Source organism: Brassica napus, chromosome C9 (genome assembly GCF_020379485.1).
Source record: "Brassica napus cultivar Da-Ae chromosome C9, Da-Ae, whole genome shotgun sequence".
Classification (NCBI taxonomy): Eukaryota; Viridiplantae; Streptophyta; class Magnoliopsida; order Brassicales; family Brassicaceae; genus Brassica; species Brassica napus.
The window spans coordinates 1,537,566-1,559,845 of record NC_063452.1 but is presented as its reverse complement, the minus strand read 5'-3'; the positions used below and the strand labels follow the sequence as shown (position 1 = coordinate 1,559,845).

Below are 22,280 nucleotides of genomic sequence, written 5' to 3'. Positions count from 1 at the left end.
TAATACACGCGGCTTTTAAAACCCAACACTTTGGTAAGTACCACCAGCACAATCACAAGTCTATGTCTCTTTATGCTTTCCTCACTAATATATTTCTAAAAATGATCAACCAGACAATGATTCTTGATCAGTTGAAGAGATCCTTCCATGCTTCAAAATTCTGGTCCCATGGAGCACCATAGGGACAAGAGATTCCAAGGCAGAACTTTGGAACCAAATCTTCTTAAGTTGACCTAGCTCTCATGAAGTCCGGTCAACTGGTTCAGTAATAATCATGGCATTCCACTGCTTGAATCTTGACTTGAAATTTTCCTATAAAACAAAAAGACTACTCAACTATATATATGGCGCACGAATATCTATGAGATATGGCATGGGAGGAACAATAGGATCCACACTACAAGACAAAATGCACCACAAAATATTCAGACCACTATTAAGAACAAAACTTCTTCCTACCAATCTCACTGCATACCAGTCTCATTTAGTGGCAGTATCTCACTAAATGTCTGCACTAGATCGTTACATGTGCATAACAAAAAGACTTTATAGAGAGGTACTAAAAGTTAACAGGAAATATAATATTTCGTCTGTCACTGAAACTGAATCGATACAGCATATATGATCAAACCATCGACACATCCTAAAATAAGCCATCAAACTATCGCCACATTGATCTCGAAGACAGAGATTAAGAATGAGACTAGTGATCCATTTTGTGTAATATAGTTTGATAACACGATTTAAGGCATAACATTAGGCTATACGATGCAGCATACGGTGAAAGTGACCCACCACCACATGACATCAATCGCTATCATACACATGGGGGTGATGATGATGATGCCGTTCTTTTTCTTCCAGCAAAAGACATCCTTTTTACTTGTTTTTCCCATGCTTCTCTTTTCTTGTGTTTATGGATATGTATAATTAGAACTCTCAGTCTAGAGTGCTTTATTGTATGTTTCTTGTGATGAAATATTGACATAGACTAACGACATCATAATCAATATACGCTATACTCTTTTGATATATGTAAGACAGTAAGAGTATGGCTAATGAATTATTTTTTCACTCTTTCGTATATTTAGACTATGGTTAATTGCGGCGACTTCCACCCACCAAAGGTTTTACCGGTGATTAAACAGACGCGGCAGTTGCATTTTTGTAACAAAGAGTCTAACAAGTCGATGAATATATAATTTCACATTTGTTACACAATATTTTTATATCAGTAAAATAAACAAAACAACTTCTGATTAGTAAGTTATTATCATCATAATAATTTGGCAAAACTACAATTTATGTGACGCCGTTATGTCATCTTTATGATAAGTTGATAACTAAGAAGAGTGAATATATATAGTCCTTTGGTGGACGTATAGTATTCGTATTTGTAGTATGATAGTATATTCTTTATCTAATACCATCAAATATAATACTCCCTCCGTTTCAAAATAGATGATGTTTTGGAAAGTTTTTGATGTTTCAAAATAGATGATGTTTTGAATTTTTATATTAATCTTAGTTTTATTGAAAAGTGTGTGACCAATGATGTTTTATATTTATCTTTAAGGATTGACTGAATTAATTTTAGTTTATATTTTCAATGTTATTTTTTTAAAAAAAATGTATAATTTAATTCTTGTGCATACAACCAAAACATCAAATATTTTGAAACAGGAGTATTGCCGATTAAACCGTGTTTGTACGACAAATCATTGAAGATATCAATATAAGCTATACTGATATTTTCGATGACCTGGTATACGGGCCAACAGTAACGTGTATGGTCATTTCTAGAACTTGAAAAGTGTGAAATAAAAAGTAGTAGTATGACGCTCATTTCCAGAACTTCAACAGTGGGAGATAAAGAGTTGATATCGCGATTCACTATTTGGTTGGTTTTAAATGCTACGGGGTGGAAAATGAAAAATCAAAAGTAAACGGTTAAATCTGTGAAAGTTTGCCAACAGGGGAAAACTGGGACAATAGCGATCTATATGTTACTTTTATTGCATTTAGTGATCTGAAGACTTTTGTGTTCACCAACCAATCAAGTCATGTGTCTTTTTTGTTTTCTTACTACGACATTTGCGTGCGAAATTGCTAATCAAACATAGTAGTATAAAATATCGTAAAGCAATGTCCATACCAACACTAGTTCCATGGATCCGGTGTTTTTAATAATTTTGATCAGCGGATTTGTTTTTTTCTTTCATTTATTGATCGAAAACTAATTTACAAAACTACCATTATTTTTGTTTTGAACCATAACAATTGAGATTTTAGGTTTTTGTCATTTGTTTTTTTTTTATCAAACTATGGTGCTTGTTCGAAATATGTTAGTTGTTCTACAATAATGTTTGAGTTTTAAGATTTGTTTTCATATCCGACCTAGATTCATGGTTGAACCTATCGATCCGATATATTGTATATAATCCAGTTCGGATTTAATGAAAAATTCGTTAATTAAAAATAATCCGGTAAAAACCCAAAAATCCACTATTAACCTTCAATATGATACCATTGATTCGATAAAACACAAAATATCTGATAGTATTTTTAAAAAAAATTGATTAAATTATTCATATTTTTTTTAATATTACATTAATTGGTGATTCCTTAGAATTTGATGAAATTTTATTATATTATCCAAATAAAAAAAATGATAATTTAAGAAAAAGCTTATTGATATGATAATATTAGTTATTTTCGTTATTAATAACATATTATAAGTTTGTGTTTTTAAAAATTGATTTTAATATATTTTTAAAATATTCTTGAACACTCGTAATTGCCATATCAATATTATGTATAAAATGACATTATACATGAAAAAATGATATTCAAATATGTTTATGATATATGGTATAGGATATATGATTTGGTTTGTATTGAAAATTTGTATAATATTATCTATTTTGAATATTGATACATATATTTAAGAAAATGATATTTTCATGTTTATTAATTTATTTATAGTTCATAATATATTTATACTTATATTAAATTTAAAGTTAGTATATCTTTTAAATATATATATAAACCAATTATTTATGGATCTATTTATGTGTATTTGTAGGTGCAAAACCAAAAGACTTAAATGCTACTATTAATGAATTTTATTAATCTTTTGTAAAAATAAAAATAGTTTTGAGAAAATTGTAATTTTCGTTAAGGGAATTATCATCTTTTAATGATATCGATGTGTATGCCTTAAAAAGTGTGGTATGAGTTAATACTAATTAATGTTTAGTTGGATTTTTACTGTTTAATCAGCGAGTCCGAAACACAATGTTATTTTTATTTTATTTTTGTTTAATCTTGGATATTTTGGGTGATGTCCTACTAATTCCCCAAAAAATAATACGAACCTTTGTTAAACAAAATAATAATAATAATACGAACCTAAAACATGGTTTCATATTCATTTGACCAAACAAATAACAATTTAATTTCTAACACTGACTCAAATCCACAACCCGGTTCTGAATTATCTTGATAGGAAGTTTAGTATATGATCATTTTATATGAATTATAGGTTTTAGTTTAATCAATTTTATTAGGTTAAGCTTGAAAATCCGTCAGTACCAAAATTTAAAAATTAAGATACTTATATGTACTCTATATTATGTTTCTAATAAAAATATTATAACCATAATTAATAATATTATTTTGACATAGCCAAAATGATGAACACCATAGACATAACTAAACCATATAAAAATTTCAGTAACATTATTAATTTATTATGTTTATTATTTTGACGTCTTTTACACAGTAGTACTTTTACATGATAAATATAGTTAATTTGCAAATGGATAATGGAAAACAAGTTGTAAGCTTTATTTCAAACAACAACGTCAAAAACAATCCAGCAAAAGGAAAAAACACATATAAAAGGTAAAGAAAAAGGATAATCCGATTAGGATGCGGAGAAAAAAGTGGACGAACATATCGATTTCGTAGTGCCCATCAAAATCCCATCTTGATTGTCGCGTCGCTTTAATTAAGAAACACATAGGAGGGAAAATAATTAAGAAGTAATAAATTCAAACAAAACTATTTGTAAATTCTCAGAGCATGAACACCATACTAGAAAGAGCCAAAGAGGAATACGCATTTACATACGTATTTTTCAACACAACTAGAAAAGTTTGATAAGTAATTCCAACTGGATGGAATAGTTACTTGAAAAATTAAATTCCATACACACAACAATTCTGAAAATGTCAGAAATTGTGTAAATGCGTAGAATGATTTGACAAGTACCATCATGAAATTAAATAAAAATAAAGTTTGGGGAAAAAAGAAGAGTGAATTATGTAGGTGGGTGATAGGAAACAGGTATGACTGCTAGTGATGCAATCAAAGCTAAGACCATCAGCATTAGTGAACCCCATGTAAGTAGTTCACAAAACATTTTTTTATTATTATTTTTTTTTGTTTAATTTTTGTTTTAGACAAAAAAAAAAATTATTAATAGGACCAATCGCGGGCCACCACGTGTTGTGGGGCTCGCGCTACAGTGATGATTCGGGTTCACTGGAGTGAACTTTCAAAAAACGGGTTCATAGGTTTTGTTTATTTTAATTTTTTTTTTTTGAAAAATGTGTAAACTACTGTAGTTCACAAATGCTGATGCTCTAAGATTCAGGTCCATCATCATCATCAAAGCTTGCGCGTTAAAGTTGCATGCATGGTTTTAAAACACAAAACCTTTGTTCTAAAAAAAACTGCATGCAAGAAGAACCATCTACAATATTTATCCCAATATATTCTTATGGTTAAAGAAAAATTTTGTTCTTTATTTTGAATTAAATTACCTGCTCCTATGTTTTAAGTTTTATATTGAATAAAAATATATAAAAATCAAAATTTATATAGATTTATCATATTATTGTTTTAGACTTTTAGTGTATTCATTATGGTGGTCGAATTATTGAAAAAAAAAATCATGATGAAGTTAATGGAGTACGGTTCAAATATTTCCACTACAGTTACAACTATTACATGTCTAGATAACAAAATAGTTAGTAGATTAATTAAGATTCGAATTATGTCAGCAATGCTGGTCAGCCATGATAGATACTAAGTGTTCTTTTATTTTTGTATATTTGTAGAAGTCTCAAACATACTAATGTCTTAGGCAGCAAGATCAGATAGTTTTACACATGTTTTGATAATTATGTAATTCATTAATTTAATAACGATTATAAAATGTTAAATGTAGCTAATTATTAAAATTTCATTTTCATGATTTAGAAAAGGTAACAAACAGCAAAGCACACAAAAGCAATTCTGTTATCTCTTTCAAAAAAGATGATAAAAGATTAATTCTTTGTTTGAAATTAAACCCTTTGCTTCTCTCTCTCTACTCACTCCTCTGTTTTTCTATAGTAAACTTTCTCTTTCTCTCTGCTTTCGCTGTCTCTGGTACTTCCTACACTCCTTGTCTGTGTGAACTGTGAATCAACCGTTCTTGATTTCCAGAAACACCCACACAAGACCAAGGTGCGTTCTCACATTTAATTTGATCTCGAAGCATCTTTTTTTTCGTTATGGGTTTCTCCTTGTTGCCATGTTTTATTTAAACTCGTCTATGTCTTGTCCGTTCGTGTGATTTGCTCAGACATCTAGTTGTTATCTTCTTTCTTCATAACTCGACACTAGTTCAGAAGAAAGTAATAGTTCCTTCTTCCACAGTTCACTTTGCCTACATTGGATTCCTTAAAAGTGACTCTCTTTTCCTCAAAACAAGCTTTTAACCTTTTTTTTTTCTTACTTGCTTAGTCTCCTTTGCATTTGGATTTTTTCTTGCTTGCTTAGTAATAGTATCTAGTGAATGAAATCTCTTAAGTGAATTTGGATTTTTTTTTGTCAACTTCTTCTGATCTGCTTTCTTTAGAATATAGAAAATGTTGATCAGACTTGCTGAAACTCTGTTCTTGATCTTATATGAGTTGTTCAGTATCTTTTCTTGCTTACCCTTGTTTAGTGATTCATGTAGGTCCTACTTACATTAACTTAATCACAGGAATTAGTAAAACAAAACCAAGAAACATAAGGTTAATGTTTCAGTGACAAACAATTAAAACAGTCTATTTAGTAACATCACATGCTAGAATCTAGTCTGAACGACATTTTTAGGCTTTAACTAAAACTATCCTCAGTGTTGTTTTCAGGTCATATACTATGTAAAATCTCTCTCTGCTTAACCAGATTTTCTGCTTAACCATTCTGATTTTGGAACAATGGGAGGTTGTGTGTCGACTAGTAGTAAGAGTACGTGTAGCAGCTGGAGCAATGGAGAGAAGCCAATGCCTCGTCCATATCTTGGGATCGGTTGTTGTGTGAGCAAAAGGGCGAAGAGAACGTTTTCAGACCATATCCTCTCACTCCAGAACTTGGCCTCTATACCAAACCGTATCATCACCAGCGGCAAGAGCAGGAGCTCTTGCGTTTTCACTCAACAAGGACGCAAGGGTATTAACCAAGACGCCATGATTGTGTGGGAAGTGAGTTCTTCCTACTCTCTCTTTCTCTCTCTTTGTATGGATGACTAGCATCTCCAATCTATTACTCTATTTTCTACGGAGTTAAGTTTTACTCCAATGCATTACTCCATTTTCCACTTCAAAATAGAATATTCCTAATATATTATTTTTTATATTTATTTAAAAATTAGTAATATCACATTTTATTTATACTATTTGCAAAAAAGTATATCTACATTACATAGCTTAAACACAATAATACATCAACTTAAATTATTCATTAGAATTAGTATAATTTTCCCATAAATGATCAACTAATGCATTTCGAAGTAAAAAATGAACTTCTTAATTTTTGATTTTTTATATGTATGATCTGTTATGTTTTATATTATATATATTTTGTTGCATAAAATAGTTCATTAGATGGCTATATATAATTAAATTTTATAATATATAGAGTAAAATAATATAATTACTACTTATTTATAAAAAAAATTATTGAAAACGAAAATATGTATATGTGGAGGACCATTTTATAAATAAAAAATTTCAATTCCATTTTGGATTAATGAGTTGGTTTACTTCATATTTGGAGTAATCATGTCTATTACTCCATTTTGGAGTGGGTTTTGGAGTGGGGTTGGAGATGATCTTACTGCAAAATGGAGTTTGGAGTAGGTTTTGGAGTGGGGTTGGAGATGCTATAAAACGAGAGGTTTTGTGCTGTGTTTTGTAGGATTTTATGTCTGAGGATGTGACCTTTTGTGGTGTATTCGATGGTCATGGTCCTTTTGGTCATCTTGTTGCTCGTAAAGTGAGAGATACGTTGCCTGTGAAGTTGCAGTCTTTCTTTCATGCGCTTCAGTCAAAGCAAAACGGTCGGTTCAGAAGAAGTTCAAGCAAATCAGCTGTCCAGGAAGCTGTTAAAGAAGGTTCTGATGAAGATAAACTAAAAGGCTTGTGGGGAGAAGCTTTCTTTAAATCATTTAAGGCCATGGACAAGGAACTGCGGTCTCACCCTAATGTGGATTGTTTCTGTAGTGGTAGCACTGCTGTTACAATTCTCAAACAGGTAAAATCTAGAAAACTAGTGCTGAGCATTCCAGTTTCCGGTTTGGGTTGGGTTTTTCGGGTTGGTGTATATAGGACCCGTTTAGCAACCATACATTTTTCGGATCGGTTTAGGTAATGTCGGGTTCGGGTTAGGTTTCTAATTTTTATAAAACCCGAAAAAGAACTGAATTAGAAATGGTGCGGATTTTGTTTGGGTTTAAAACCGAAAAGCACAGAATACCCGCGTTACACCCGTAAAACCCATTTTTTTGGGTAGTTCCAGATTTTTAAAAACAATTTTCGATTTATCATTTACATTTTAATATACTTGTTTTAGAATTAAAATAATTTATATTTCTATTATATCTAGAGAAATAGGAATGATTTGGGTTTTTGTAAGTTTTGGTCTGTTTTGGTTTTTTTCGGTTTTTTTGTTTGGTTTTCGGGTTTCGGATAATATCCCCAAGACTATAGAGAACGAATTTCTACTTCAAGCATGTTTAGTTTGGTCTAACATGATGTCTTTTGATTGTTCAGGGGTCTAATCTCTTCATGGGGAACATTGGTGATTCTCGAGCCATTCTTGGATCAAAAGACAGTAATGATACCATGGTAGCAACTCAACTAACTGTTGATCTGAAACCTGATTTACCGAGTACGCTTAACAACTTTTCACATTGTTTTGTTTCCCTCTGGTGTATATGCGTTTGTCTGAATAGGATATTACTGTCTTTTGTGGGGTTTGATAGGGGAAGCTGAGAGGATCAAACGGTGCAAAGGCCGTGTCTTTGCTCTGCAAGATGAGCCAGAGGTGTCACGAGTTTGGCTACCTTTTGATGACGCTCCTGGACTGGCCATGGCTAGGGCGTTTGGTGACTTCTGTCTGAAAGAGTATGGAGTCATTTCGATACCTGAGTTCACTCACCGTGTCCTTACTGACAAAGATCAGTTCATTGTTCTTGCCTCAGATGGAGTAAGTATATAAGCTGATGATCTTATCAGTTTCTGAGCGTCAGGCCTGGGATTTTAAACCCGCTGAAACGAACCAAACCAAAATTTCGGTTAGTTCGGTTTGATTCGGTAGGTATTATAAAAGAATTCGGTTTTTGGTTCGGTTCAGCAATCGGTTACTTCGGTTATCCAAAACCTGAACCGAATTTACCCAAAATTTCAACAAAATTAAACCGAAATCAAAACATTAGTAGGATTTACAAAAACTAAACTAACCAAATACCGAATCGAATCGAACTTTATTTCGGGTAAATGCAACAAGATTTATGTTGAGCCAAAATAACCGAACCCGCATGCCTAGTCAAGACTGATCTGTGAGCTTTTGATTGAACAGATATGGGATGTGCTAAGCAACGAAGAAGTGGTTGATATTGTAGCTTCATCTTCAAGCCGTGCATCAGCAGCTAGGATCTTGGTGAACTCAGCTGCACGTGAGTGGAAACTGAAGTATCCAACTTCAAAAATGGACGACTGTGCAGTTGTCTGTCTGTTTCTTGATGGGAAAATGGATTCTGAGTCGGATTACGATGAGCAGGGCTTCTCTTCAGCCACAAATGCTGTGGAATCAGATGATGGGCAGAGATCAGAACCGTGTCTACAAAGAAACTTCACAGTTAGATCATCATCAGATCAAGAAAACGAGACGTATGGTAATAATGTGAATGCAGATACTGAGGGAGAAGATGAGAAAACTGTGGGAGATCAAAACTGGTTGGGGCTGGAAGGTGTTACAAGAGTGAACTCTCTCGTCCAGCTCCCGAGATTCTCCGAAGAGTCCAAGACTTGAGATTAGATTCTTAATGTTGTCCTGAGTTGCACTGATACAGAGAACTGGTCTTGAGGAAAAACTGTACTTTGTTGTTGTTGTTATGCCTGAAAATTGTGAGCCACTCATCTATTTTTTTTTCTTTTCTTGGCTGGTGTTTTGTGTTTGATATATTGCCTCATTGATTCTCTCTCGGAATCCATGAACCAAATGTATGTATACATGTTTTAGGCTTTTATCTTATATAAGAAGAAAAAAGCTTTGCTTGAAGTTCTTGCAGTCTATAGGAATTTGATGCTACAGTCTTCTAGTCCATCCAAAAAGAAGCCTTTGGTCTAATATAACCGAATTCAAGTTGAACCGAACTATGACATTTCGATTAAAACAGACAGATCGGTTATAATACTGTAAGAACCGGTTTACTTAGTCCTAACCAAAGAAAAAAAATGAAAGAAGGTCCTACCGAGATTTGAACTCGGGTTACTGGATTCAGAGTCCAATGTCCTAACCACTAGACCATAGGACCAGATGCTGTCATTTTCTCCAGACTCATTTAAGCCCTAGACGGTTTATGGTCCTTATCAAATCCACTGCAGATGGTTATGAGCTCAAGCTCAGCAGCCTTCCAAAGATAAGAGCCACGTCATCCTCCTGGTATAAATCATTTCACAACCATATTCTTGACCTGTCTACTCACCCTTTAATACGTAAAGAGAGGCCAGTAAAGCAGGCTGATACTAATTAATAGTGAAACATCTCAGAAGAAACAAGACTCAGCTCAGCACACCTCAGGCACTGTGTTAATCGTTCCCTCAGAGACTAAAGAGTGACTGAACACACAAAATGTGTATCCCCTCTGAAACAAATTCCAATGGACACACAAATATAAGTTCTTTGCCAGCCCTGAATAAACATCAGTCACACAGCTATATCTTTGATAGAAGAACCATAACCAAACTCCTATCACATCATGATAGTTTTAAAGCAGCTGAGATGATACAACTTATCCACAGTTGTACCAACGCATCGTCTTATGAGCTTGCTAGAGCCTAGAGCCTATCCAAATCAACTAAGCAAGCATCTCTCTACCTATATAGACTGCTCAAGGATAAATGTTGATGGAAAAAAAGAGACAGAGAGAATGCAACTTTTGCTCAATTCACTAAACTTCAACCAAAACATTCTTCTCAAGATGGTTCTCCTTAAAAATTTAAGACAAAATACGAAATGAAAGTAGATCATTTTTTTTCCGTCGTGAGTGGGAACTTAGTTTCCGTCCAGGTACGCCAATTTGTCCACTATTACTAGATAAAATGATTTTTTTTTACTTCGCAAACTTGAGATACTCAGAAGTTTGTGGACTAAGAAGGACAAAAAAAGTGGACTACAGTGACCGAACCAAACCGAACTATGAAATTCGATATAAAATAAACCGTTCGGTTAGAGTTCATCGATCTAAAACCGGTTTGTAGACTCTTCTTAATAAAGCCAAAAAAAGGAAGGTCCTACCGAGATTTGAACTCGGGTTACTGGATTCAGAGTCCAATGTCCTGACCACTAGACCATAGGACCAGTTGTTCCTAGCCGCTCAAGGCTGATTGAAAACCCAAACGTATTATTCGCCGTGGGACTCCGATTATCTCCGACCGTAAAAAGTCGCCCGCCGTCCGTGCAAGCTCGACGATTCCGAGCTTTTCTGTAACTATCGATCTCCGGGACGAGTTTGAATCATTGATATCTTCGATTTGATGAAGACGGCTCGTGATCTTCAGCCTTTGCCATGAAATGGTTCGGCTCCTGCTCCAAGCTCCTTATCAAATCCACCGCTCAATTTTGATTCGTTTTGTCTTTTACAATCGCATGATCTTCATTTGGATTTGGATGATACACTATTGATATTGATTAAGTTTGTGGTGAAACTAGAAAAGGCTTTTTAGGTTTCAGGATCAGACCATTGCGTTGTTGTTACATGTGGTTACCGTTCAATTTCACTTTTAGCCATCTACTGTACGTTGATAGATGCATCTCTAAGGAGGACAATAAACCTTTGGCTTTTCTGTGAGTTTTCATTCATCCTAAGAAACTGTGTCTAAGACATTCTTTCAATGTAGAATCCGTGTTAAATCAAACTGTGTCTATGACGACTTCTTTTTGAAACACTTTCTTGAAACAGTTTTTAATGACTAAACTTTGGTGAGATGATGTACTCTTTCTTCTCCACGTTTTTTGTATGGAATCTAGGTGATGAGATGAGTTGTTGAGTGTTGGCCACTCTTTTATGGTTTATATCGAAATTAACGTGCAGTTCCTTTTACATGGAATTTAACTGCCCAATCAAGATGCCGAAATATTCATTGACCTTGCAAAACCCCTTGATGGCTCTTTTTGTGGGTTACCTACACGGGAAAAAAAAGGGAGAGTGAAAAGTGACTTTTTTGTTTCATCCATTCAAAGTTGGTGGTGGGCCTTTGAGAGGCGGCTAAGCTACGAGCCAGCCTGTCTCCATAAGCAAAAAAAAAAAAAAATATCTTGTGCAAACATGTGATAACTAGTACATCATGGTCCTACATGCTTGCCCAGATTCAAGCAAAAGAAAGAAACTTCAAGGATTGAGAAAGGTCTTAAAATTTCTGTTGCTAGGTTTTGTTCAAATAGGTGTGTGTTTATGGAACCTCTCTTGATTGTTTAATCTTTGCCTTGTACTTGGCTATATTCATTCACTCAATTATTAACAGAGAATGGGAATTTGAAAGAGATGTAACAAGATTGATGGAGCTTTGATATCTTTGGAGGCAAGAGGCTATATCATGGGACCACACTGGTTGAAAATGTAAAATATATTGTGGTTAAGGTTTGTTTCCGGAGCACATGTTGCGACAGTGTTACTCTTTAGGTCTGAGAAAAGCATTTAATAGCTGTTATAAATGGAAATAGAACTTGTGGACGGCAGTCTCCGTGACATTTTGTTGTGGAGGTATCTGAGATGTTTTCACATTAAAAAGACAAACAAAGAGTTCCAAAAATGGTGATAACAACAACACAGAAGGACAAAAGAGAGTGGTCAATGACCGACAAGTAACTCCCCTATATGTTGGGTTAAGAACTCTACTGCTTTTTTGCATAGCTGTAGTGCCTTCTTTGATGGAACCTGCAGAAGCTGGGCATGCTGATGTTATTGGTTGGTTCGAGCATGTCTCGGAGAAAGCCTGCAAGACTCAAAGGGAGACGCTGCGCCGGATTCTTGAGCTCAACTCCGGAGTGGAGTATCTGAGGAAATGGCTTGGGGCTGTTGATGTTGAAGAGATGGACGATGACACCTTGGAAACTCTCTTTACTTCCTTGGTGCCTATTGTTTCCCACGCTGATTTGGATCCTTACATTCAAAGGATTGCAGATGGAGAGACCTCTCCTTTACTCACTCAAGAACCCATCACTGTTCTCTCCCTCAGGTATATATATATTTTCTATATACATATGTTTGTGTATATGTGTGTGTGTGTGTTTGATATCTTTGATCCTCTCTTCTCTTTTTACCACAGCTCTGGAACAACAGAAGGGCGACAAAAGTATGTTCCGTTTACTCGCCATAGCTCGCAAACTACTCTTCAGATTTTCAGATTATCAGCTGCTTACAGATCAAGGTTTCTTTTCATTTTCTTGTAATTTTTTTTTTTGATAACGTTGGTGTGATCTCAAAGTTTTTCTAGGTCCAAGGACTAATCACCAATACGCCCATAAAAATTCGGGTTTTCTTGCCACTTAACCGGGGCCGAAGCTCCAGCTAGAACCATTTTACCACTAGGCCAAGACCACTTGGTTTTCTTGTACTTTCTACCCTTTAACGAGCTCTTCATTCGCTCACCACTTCCTTTCTTGCATAGGTTTTATCCAATAAAGGAAGGAGGGAGGATCCTTGAGTTTATATACGCCGGGAAGGAGTTCAAGACACCAGGAGGGTTGACGGTAGGAACGGCCACAACGCATTACTATTCAAGCAAAGAGTTCAAAACCAAGCAAGAGACAACAAAGTCCTTCACCTGCAGCCCACGAGAGGTCATCTCCGGAGGCGATTTCGGGCAGTGCACGTACTGTCATCTCCTGCTCGGTCTCCATTTCTCGAGGCAAGTGGAGTTTGTAGCCTCTGCTTTCTCCTACACCATTGTCCAAGCCTTCTCCCTGTTCGAAGACACCTGGAGAGACATATGTGTTGACATAAAGGAAGGCAGTCTCAGCTCAAGAATCACTCTCCCCAAGATGAGAAAAGCTGTGTTGGCTCTGATCAGACCGAACCCGTCTTTGGCATCTCTTATCGAAGACGTCTGCGCAGAGCTGGAATCGAACGTGGGATGGTTCGGTTTGATTCCGAAGCTATGGCCAAACGCAAAGTACGTCTCCTCGATCATGACGGGCTCCATGCTGACGTATCTGACGAAGCTGAGGCTTTACGCTGGTGGTTTGCCTCTGGTGAGCGCGGATTATGGGTCGACCGAGAGCTGGATTGGTGTGAACGTTGATCCTCAGCTTCCTCCAGAAGACGTGAGCTTTGCTGTGATTCCGACTTTTAGCTACTTCGAGTTTATACCGCTTTACAGGCAGCAGACTCAACAAGACTTGTGTAGTGAAGGTGACTTTGTCGAAGAGAAGCCTGTGCCTCTCTCTCAAGTCAAGCTCGGACAGGAGTATGAGCTTGTTCTCACCACTTTCACAGGTAAAATGCAAACCTCACCACTTCATTTTACATTGTCTGTTGTTATAGTTAAAGAGCCCTTGAGTCTCAGAGCTTAATCTGTTTCATCACTGCCTCTGGTTCATCGCCTCCTCTGTTTTAACGCTGCCTTTGGTTCATCATTTGCTCTGTTTTATCACTGTCTCTCACTTCCTCTGGTTCATCACTTCCTCTGTTTTATGACTGCCTCTGGTTCAATTCTTCCTCTGTTCTATCACTGCCTCTGGTTCATCATTTACTCTGTTTTATCACTGCCTCTCACTTCCTCAGTTTCATCATTTGCTCTGTTTTATCATTGCCTCTGGTTCATTGCTTTTATCACTGCCTCTGGTTCATCATTTGCTCTGTTTTATCACTGTCTCTCACTTCCTCTAGTTCATCATTTGCTCTGTTTTATCACTATTCACTTCCTCTGGCTCTTCACTTCCTCTGTTTTATCACTGCCTCTGGTTCACACTTCCTCTGGTTCAACGCTTCTCTGTTTGATCACTGCCTCTGGTTCATCATTTACTCTGTTTTATCACTGCCTTTCACTTCCCCTGTTTCATTATCTTCTACTTTTTTCTCTGTTCAGGTCTTTACAGGTACAGATTAGGAGACGTCGTTGAAGTGACCGGTTTTCACCACGGCACACCAAAGCTAAGTTTCATATACAGAAGAAAGCTCATCTTAACCATCAACATTGACAAGAACACAGAGAAAGATCTTCAGAGGGTGGTCGACAAGGCGTCTCAGCTTCTGAGCCGCACCACACAAGCCGAAGTCGTCGACTTTACAAGCCACGCAGACGTTACAGCTCGTCCAGGTCGCTACATAATCTACTGGGAGATCAGAGGAGAAGCAGAGGATAAAGCTCTTGAAGATTGCTGCAGAGAGATGGATGCTGGTTTTGTGGACCATGGTTACGTTGTGTCGAGGCGTATGAAGTCCATCGGACCGCTAGAGCTACGAGTCGTGGAACGTGGCACGTTTGGGGAAGTGGCGGAAAGGTGCGTTGGGAAATGCGGTGGCTTGAACCAGTTTAAGACTCCTAGGTGCACGACCAACTCGGTTATGCTTGACATACTTGATGGTTCTACTGTTAAGAGATTTAGCAGTTCGGCTTATAACTAAAAGCTACCTTTTAAATTTTAGTTTTGTGTTCTGTTGTTCGTGATTCCATGGCTGCTGTGTTTGACCGATTAACCCAGAGTTCTTAGCGGAAGTTAAGAAAATATTTTTTAACTTTTAACTAAAAAACTAAGAACCAGTTCTTGAATAAGTACTTTTAGAACCGGTTCTTAGCTTTTTTTAGTTAAAAATTAAGAAACAGTTTTTTAACTTCCGCTAATAAACTCACTCTAAAAACTCTGGTTTAATCATGATCTTATTAGTGTACTCTGATTTGACCATTTTACGAGGAATAATAATAAAAGAATAATGTTACTTTTTTTCTTTCTTTTGAACACCAGAATAATGTTACTTACTCTTTGGTTAAATTTGAATATACCATGTGAAACACCTAAATTCAAATTAAAAAAAATAACACAAATTATATTTGAGAGGAAGAAGTATTTATAGAGAACTTATTTGTGGTTGTCTGTTTAGACCCACGGGTTTATGGGACCTTTGTGTTTTGTCTTGTTGGTCCATAACTTGCTGTGTGGGTTTCTAATCATACAATGACAAGATGGTCCCTTTCCATGCCTAAATTGACAGTGCAATTGGTTGAATCATCATATATTAGAATATTTCTACTGGTAAAAATCTAGTGAATATCTCATTAATAAAAAATAAAACGAGAAATAAGGCTTATCGTACTTGATGGTTCTATTGTCAAAGAGATTTAGTAGTTCGGCTTATGACTAATAGCTAAATTTAAATTTGGTTTTGTGTTTTGTCTCTGTGATGCAATGGCGGCTAAGTTAGTGTACTCTGATTTGACCATTGTCCAAGGAATTATAAAAGAATAATGTTACTCTTTGTTTAAATATGTGGTATCTAAAGTAATACTTTAAATGGTAAAAGAAACCTTTAGGGCACACGCAATGGTGAGCCTCACCGCATGGTCTTTAGAAATATCTAACAAATTTTTTTTTTTTAAATAGTTAAGGATCATTATCCAAAATGTTAGTTCAATGCTGAGTCTCAGTTATGGAATCTTTAGTAATTAAAAATTAATTTTTTTAAAAAAGTGAAATAAAATAATTTTATTTATAACATAATTGAATAGAAAGATATAATATTTATTAATAGTTTTTTTTAAATAGTTTTCAAGTTTCTATTGCATTTATAATCTTTTAATCAATTTTAAAAGTGGTATTTATAAGTTATAATTTTTTTTTCAATTGTTTTCAAGTTTCTATTACATTTCTAATCTGTTTTCAAGTTTCTATATCAAATTATACAAGTTTTGAACAAGAGGAAACAAGTTTATGAATGAAACAACCGAGGACTAAAAAGAACTTCTTGGAGTTTAACAAAAACAAGTTTTGAAAAGTACAGAAACAAGTTTTGAGGCAAAAGGAAACAACCTCTCCGAGATACATAGCTAAATTCAAGTTTACAATAAGCAGTAGAACCAAAAGGAAAAGGAAACAAGTTCTGATAGAGACGAAAAGGAAACACTCCTAAATCACCCGTTCGTCTTCCCTTGTATGTGCTGTGAGAAGAAGCTTAGTGGTATTGTCTGCAAGTCAATACTGGCAAAGTTAAGCAAACACACAAAATGGGAACATATACGTAGGAGAAATAGAGAGAGTATGTTTACGACGCCGTTGTGGAAACCAGGAAGCAGAGGCTTCAAGAAATGAGGTTCATGCGGATTCGCCATATGGAATAAGAAGCAATCATCTAAGCAGTCAGACACGATTATTCAACCAAACATATTAACTAAGGCGCATGAAGACTTCACTAGTGTACTTGAGTAAACAACACAAAATGATCTTTAATGCACAATTTTAATTTCAAGGAGTCAAATCTAAACAGCTAGATATAGCAAAACATAGAATCTCTTTGTCTGTACTCTTAACAATACATGTGACAGAAACCTTCCAAAGTATCCGTAAGACAAGCAAAGTTAAGATATTTCAGATTCAGATCAAAAGGAAGACTAGCTTATATAATCACCTCTGTGATTTGGAATTTAAAATATTACGAACCCAATGAAAGCGAACACATATCAAACCTAAAAGGTTGAGAAACCCTTGAGAAAAAAAGAGAAAATCCTCTTCCGTTTAAAACACCTTTCATTTCGAAACCGTTTAAGAAATAAGATACAATTCCGCTTCAGATTGAAACCAAAATCTTATCAAAACTTTTACTACAAACCCCCATACTGGGTCTAAACCCCAAATCGATTTAACCCCAAATTTTTTTGAAACCCAAATTTCAATCGAAACCCAAATCGATTCAAACACATCCCCGAAACCCTAAAATGAGACGAAACTAGATGAAAACTAAGCTAAATCGAACAAAAATACAGGTTTAGGCTTCGATTTACCTTCGTGAAGACGATCGGTTTCAATCGCCAAAATATCGCCTTTCCTCGAGCTCTTCGTTTTTTTCCGGTTTCGGTCGCGAATGACAATTTTTTTTTAACCAAACCCAAAATCAAACCGACCCCGTCCCACTCAGGAGTTGACACGTTGCTAAGGATCAATCTCTTAAAAGCCTTGATGACGGATCAATCCTTACGCATATTAACCTAAATAATATTATTATATTCGGTTTTACCTAAGTTATCGTGCTAAGGATTGGTCGTGTACTCCCGTTGTGCATGGTCTTAGTTTATCCTTTGCTTGTTATTTGATGTAATATCTAAATAAAATTATGCCTTCGCTAGAAAAAAAAATATCTAGATAAAATTGGTTTCAGGTTTTTAATGATGAAATCATTGTTTTATGTGATGTTCACAAGGACATCTTTTTATGTACGTACAGCCTGATTTTTTTGTTTGGTTGATATAACAAGTTGCTAGAATGAAAGTAAGCTTCACATAGACTTCTCCTTGAATAAAATTTGAATGAATTTGGAGATTTTGAATCATGGAATATCGTTCTTTTTTCAGATTAAGACCCCGACTAAACATTATAAAGTAAATTTTGCTCGGAAAGAAAAAAAAAAAAAGAAGGTATAGAGTTAAAATAATTAAATAATGGATTACAACAATATTTTACCATTATTTTGTGCAACCGTATTTACAGAGTTATCTGAGGGAAACATGCACAAATGTCAGAATGGATGGAACTATCATAGAATTTTATTTTGATAATTAGAGAATGTAAATTCGCGAAAAGAAATCTGAAATCAAAGCTGCCAGTCTCAAAGGTCGGATCAATCTAGGTATTTTAGTATGCTATGGCAAATTCGATAACTTGGTTAAAAACGCAAGCCCTTGAATGGATTGTCAATTGTGTAAGGACATCTTTATCTTCACTCCATAATCTATTCCAAAAATGGAGTAAGAACAAAAAATAAAAAAATCACTTTATTCATGGAGTAATCTTTTATATTTTGTTCATACTCAATTTCCTATTCTATTTTTGGAGCAGAGATGGAAATGGTTTAAGATACTTTGGTTTTAGGCAGAAAAGAGAGTGACTCCAAATCATTAAGTCTTGACTAACATAATCAGTGAGATCTTAACCCTAAACGGAAGGATTTCAAGACTACTTTTAAGTTTGTTAGAGCATCTCCAATGTATTACCCCATTTTTTACTCCAAAATGGTGCAACACCAAAATGAAGTAAGGTTTTACTCCAATGTATTACTCCATTTTCTACTCTAAAAATAATATTTTTAAATGATTTCATTTTTATTTTATCAATAATTGCAAATAATATCTTATACTTATAAAAATTTACCAATTAACTCCAACTATTTTATGTTTACAATAAATAATTAAAACATAAATTATTTGAATTAAATATTTATTATTAAAAAGTACAAGAAATCATTAAAAAAGACAACATATATGTGGGTTCAACAATGAGCATTAGAATATTTTTCCCACAAATGATCAACTAATGCATTTCGTAATGAAAAATAAGCCTCTTTATCTTTGATATTCCTAAATCGAGCAAGAAAATTTTGAAATCGGACATTTTCATCTTCTGCAATTTCGATATCCGGAGGTGGAGCTTCTCTTCCAAGTTCAATTGGTGCATCGAGTTCACGCTCATCTTCAATTATCATGTTATGTAAAATTATACATGTAGTCATAATGTCATGTAACACATTTTTTTTCCAAAAACGAACAGGTCATTTGACAATGGCGAAGCGCGACTGTAGAACTCCAAATGCACGTTCAACATCTTTCCTGCATGCTTCTTGTTGCGTTGCAAAATATTTGTTTTTTGGACTCCTTGGCTCTTAAATAGTTTGTACTATGGTCGACCATTTTGGATAAATACCATCCGCTAAATAGTAACCCATATAATATTCTTTTTCTTGAATAAAATAATGAGCAGGAGGAGCAATACCTTGAGCAAGATTGGAAAAAAGATGAGAAGAGTCCAACACGTTGATATCGTTATTAGTGTCTGGCATTCCGAAATATGCATGCCATATCCAAAGATCATAATCTGCGACAGCTTCAAGAATTATAGTTGGTGATCCACTACGACCCGCATATTGTCCCGCCCAACTGGTAGGACAATTCTTCCACTTCCAGTGCATGCAATCTAAACTGCCAAGCATTTCAGGAAATCCTCGGTTTTCACCAATATAAAGAAGTCTAGCAATATCACTAGACGTTGGTGACCGTGGTATTTTTCTGAAAATATATTGACGATGGCTCGATTTTCTGAATATATTATTTTCATGTTATTGTATCATTTTAAATATTATTTAAGTAAGAAATAAAAACATTAAAGATTCAAAGGACCATTTTATAAATAAAAAAAGTTCAACTCCAAAATGGAGTAATGGGTAAGATTACTCAATAAATGGAGTAACCCTAGCCATTACTCCATTTTGGAGTTGAAAATGGAGTGGGGTTGGAGAAGATTTTACTCCATAATGATGTTTGAAGTTGAAAATGGAGTAGGGTTGGAGATGCCCTTAGATGAAAAGAAATGGCGATTGGATTTTCTTGTGAAATTTACTTTGCTTTTGTGCTTGTAATATCCCAATATGGTTAAAACTCGTTGATGGAATATGAGAAACTTCATATAAATTCTCTAATATATCAATGAAAACATTAACACTGAGTTTTCAATCATATATTAACATTGAGTTTTTTTTTGCAAAAAAAAAAAAAACATTGAGGTTTTCACGAAAAGAGCGCGGGATGTCATTTTGGGGTGGGGACTGTGAGAAGTGAATATAGTTTGTGAGAGATAATGTACTCTCTAAATTATACACAATTAAAATGAAAAAATGGAAAAGAATACAAAATCAACATTTTCATATTATAAAATTATTTTTTTGTGGCATTCAGAAATACACTTGATAAAGAATAATAATATAAAAACCTAAATAAAATACCAAGAAAAACAATTTTTTTGTGGCATCGAGAAAAACATTTATTAAATGTCACACTCGCAACAGCATGCAATTAAAAGGAAAAAGCCAAGGACAAGTGGCCTAATCGAATTCATAAAATAACCCAAAATGAAAACATTTATTAGATGTTGAAATTGAGGAAGTGAAGATGACATTTTTTTGTAAAAGAAAACAGTTATGTTTAGAAAGTGATGCATACGGCCATACCGTTATCGTTAATTAACAAAGCGTGGAACACATTTCTTGCTTTTACATCGTACCTAACCAACGTAACTAGAAGAATTCGAGAGATGCATACGGACACGTATAAATACTTCATATGCAACGCATGCATAACATTCATCCATTGATATCATTTGTTTATGGTTCATTATATGCTCCGTCTCTTGTCATCATTTTGTTAAAATCGTATGACTTCGGTCAATGGCTTGTAATCGGTTAGTTATTAATTAAAAAAAAATACAACCTTTAGAACTAGGTGAAGATAATTTCATAAGTCCACTCCATGGAAGAGCATTTTGGTCCTGCAGCCCAGCGGATTTCCTTTTTTAGGTTTTCAGGAGTAGCTTTCTGGGCCTTTTCAACAGCTAATGAATGATGATGAATGAAATATTCAGTTTAAAATAAAATTGTAACGACCCGGTTTTTTCTAAACCGGTATTGGGATATTGGGTTGATTATTTAATTAGACTAAACCAAAATAATTACAAAACCAAAGCAATATATAAACTTGTATGCATCTCCTTCTTCATCTTTACAAATGAGAGACCACCATCGTTGTACCATCTCTTCCCACACCCCTCTCCTCCACTCAAGTTTTCTTGCGATCAAACAAATGCCAGTTCCGTAAGTAAGAAGACGAGTCTCCAAATCAATCACCATTCCATCTCATGTGTGTTGTTATGAGCAAAGCCGAGAGGAGAAGACGTGCGAACCGGAGCCACCATCTCATCATCACCAACCACCATTTATTTGCACCGCTGTGAGCCTAAAGCCACCAGATGTGTGTCTCATAGCACTGGAGATACTTTCGTACGCCAGAGTTTTTGCCATGTCTCAAGCCGAGGAGAAGAGATGAGCCATATTGGATCCATGGCTTTGCGGGAGGATCCTAGGTCGATTCAGGGGACTTTAGCCTTTGAACCATGGCTTTTTGGTTAGATCTCGTTTCCAGGAATCTGTAGCAACAAACGGAGTCGAGATCGGAGTTGTACAACAAAAGTTATTGATGTTGCTTCAAGCCAAAAATAAACTTAAGCTGTTGCGATTCAGAGACAGTTCCGACCAGTCTCAGCGTAAAGGCGAAACGGTCGACCAAACAGAAGATTTTAGTATGGAAATTTGTCAGTAAGTATTTAACTCTTTTATCTATCATCTCCAAGAAGCGGATTGTCATTCCGAATTATTTTCTGAAAGTTGTGTTTATTCTCGCGAGAGGTACTGCTGCAGTCTTCGTATGCGACCAGCCTGGAGGTGAAACCATTTTGGTTGATCAAATGATTGTCGATCGGAGTAAACCCGGTGGCTATGGACAAAGGACATATAGGACTACATTCTTACCGGAGGGATCGAAAGTTTAATGGTCAGTTCTTGAGTTATTCATCTGCTTTTCTCGAGGGTTCAGGTCTGCCCAAATCTCACATATGTCTATTTTCAGAAAGTTTCGGAGTTGTTATTTTAGAGCCATCAAAGTCCATTCAGTGTGTTCTCATATTTTCTGAAGAACCCGTGGCAAAGG

General features: G+C 35.2%; 2 protein-coding genes and 2 non-coding genes across 5 annotated transcripts; 2 read left to right on the top strand and 2 right to left on the bottom strand.

Annotated features, from left to right (window-relative positions):
• The first annotated feature begins 5,304 nt into the window (after nt 1-5,304).
• Nucleotides 5,305-9,600, top strand: LOC106402066 (probable protein phosphatase 2C 52). Of its 2 annotated transcripts, none has more exons than XM_013842710.3 (6): nt 5,305-5,517; nt 6,189-6,521; nt 7,237-7,572; nt 8,091-8,208; nt 8,303-8,526; nt 8,899-9,600. In XM_013842710.3, exons 2-6 carry the CDS (start codon nt 6,258-6,260, stop codon nt 9,349-9,351), a joined length of 1,395 nt encoding a protein of 464 aa, XP_013698164.1. In that variant the 5' UTR covers nt 5,305-5,517; nt 6,189-6,257; the 3' UTR covers nt 9,352-9,600. The 2 variants fall into 2 exon arrangements, with proteins under 2 accessions (XP_013698164.1, XP_048625549.1); XM_048769592.1 differs by having other exon boundaries at nt 5,313-5,517; nt 6,177-6,521.
• Nucleotides 9,601-9,784: 184 nt separating this feature from the next.
• On the bottom strand, nt 9,785-9,856 carry TRNAQ-CUG. The gene has a single exon. It is a non-coding gene; the product is annotated as a tRNA-Gln (tRNA).
• A 974-nt stretch (nt 9,857-10,830) lies between these two features.
• Nucleotides 10,831-10,902, bottom strand: TRNAQ-CUG. The gene has a single exon. It is a non-coding gene; the product is annotated as a tRNA-Gln (tRNA).
• Nucleotides 10,903-12,274: 1,372 nt separating this feature from the next.
• On the top strand, nt 12,275-15,486 carry LOC106401025 (indole-3-acetic acid-amido synthetase GH3.10). Its single transcript, XM_013841443.3, has 4 exons — nt 12,275-12,779; nt 12,870-12,971; nt 13,212-14,038; nt 14,631-15,486. Exons 1-4 carry the CDS (start codon nt 12,472-12,474, stop codon nt 15,167-15,169), a joined length of 1,776 nt encoding a protein of 591 aa, XP_013696897.2. The 5' UTR covers nt 12,275-12,471; the 3' UTR covers nt 15,170-15,486.
• Nucleotides 15,487-22,280: the final 6,794 nt, after the last annotated feature.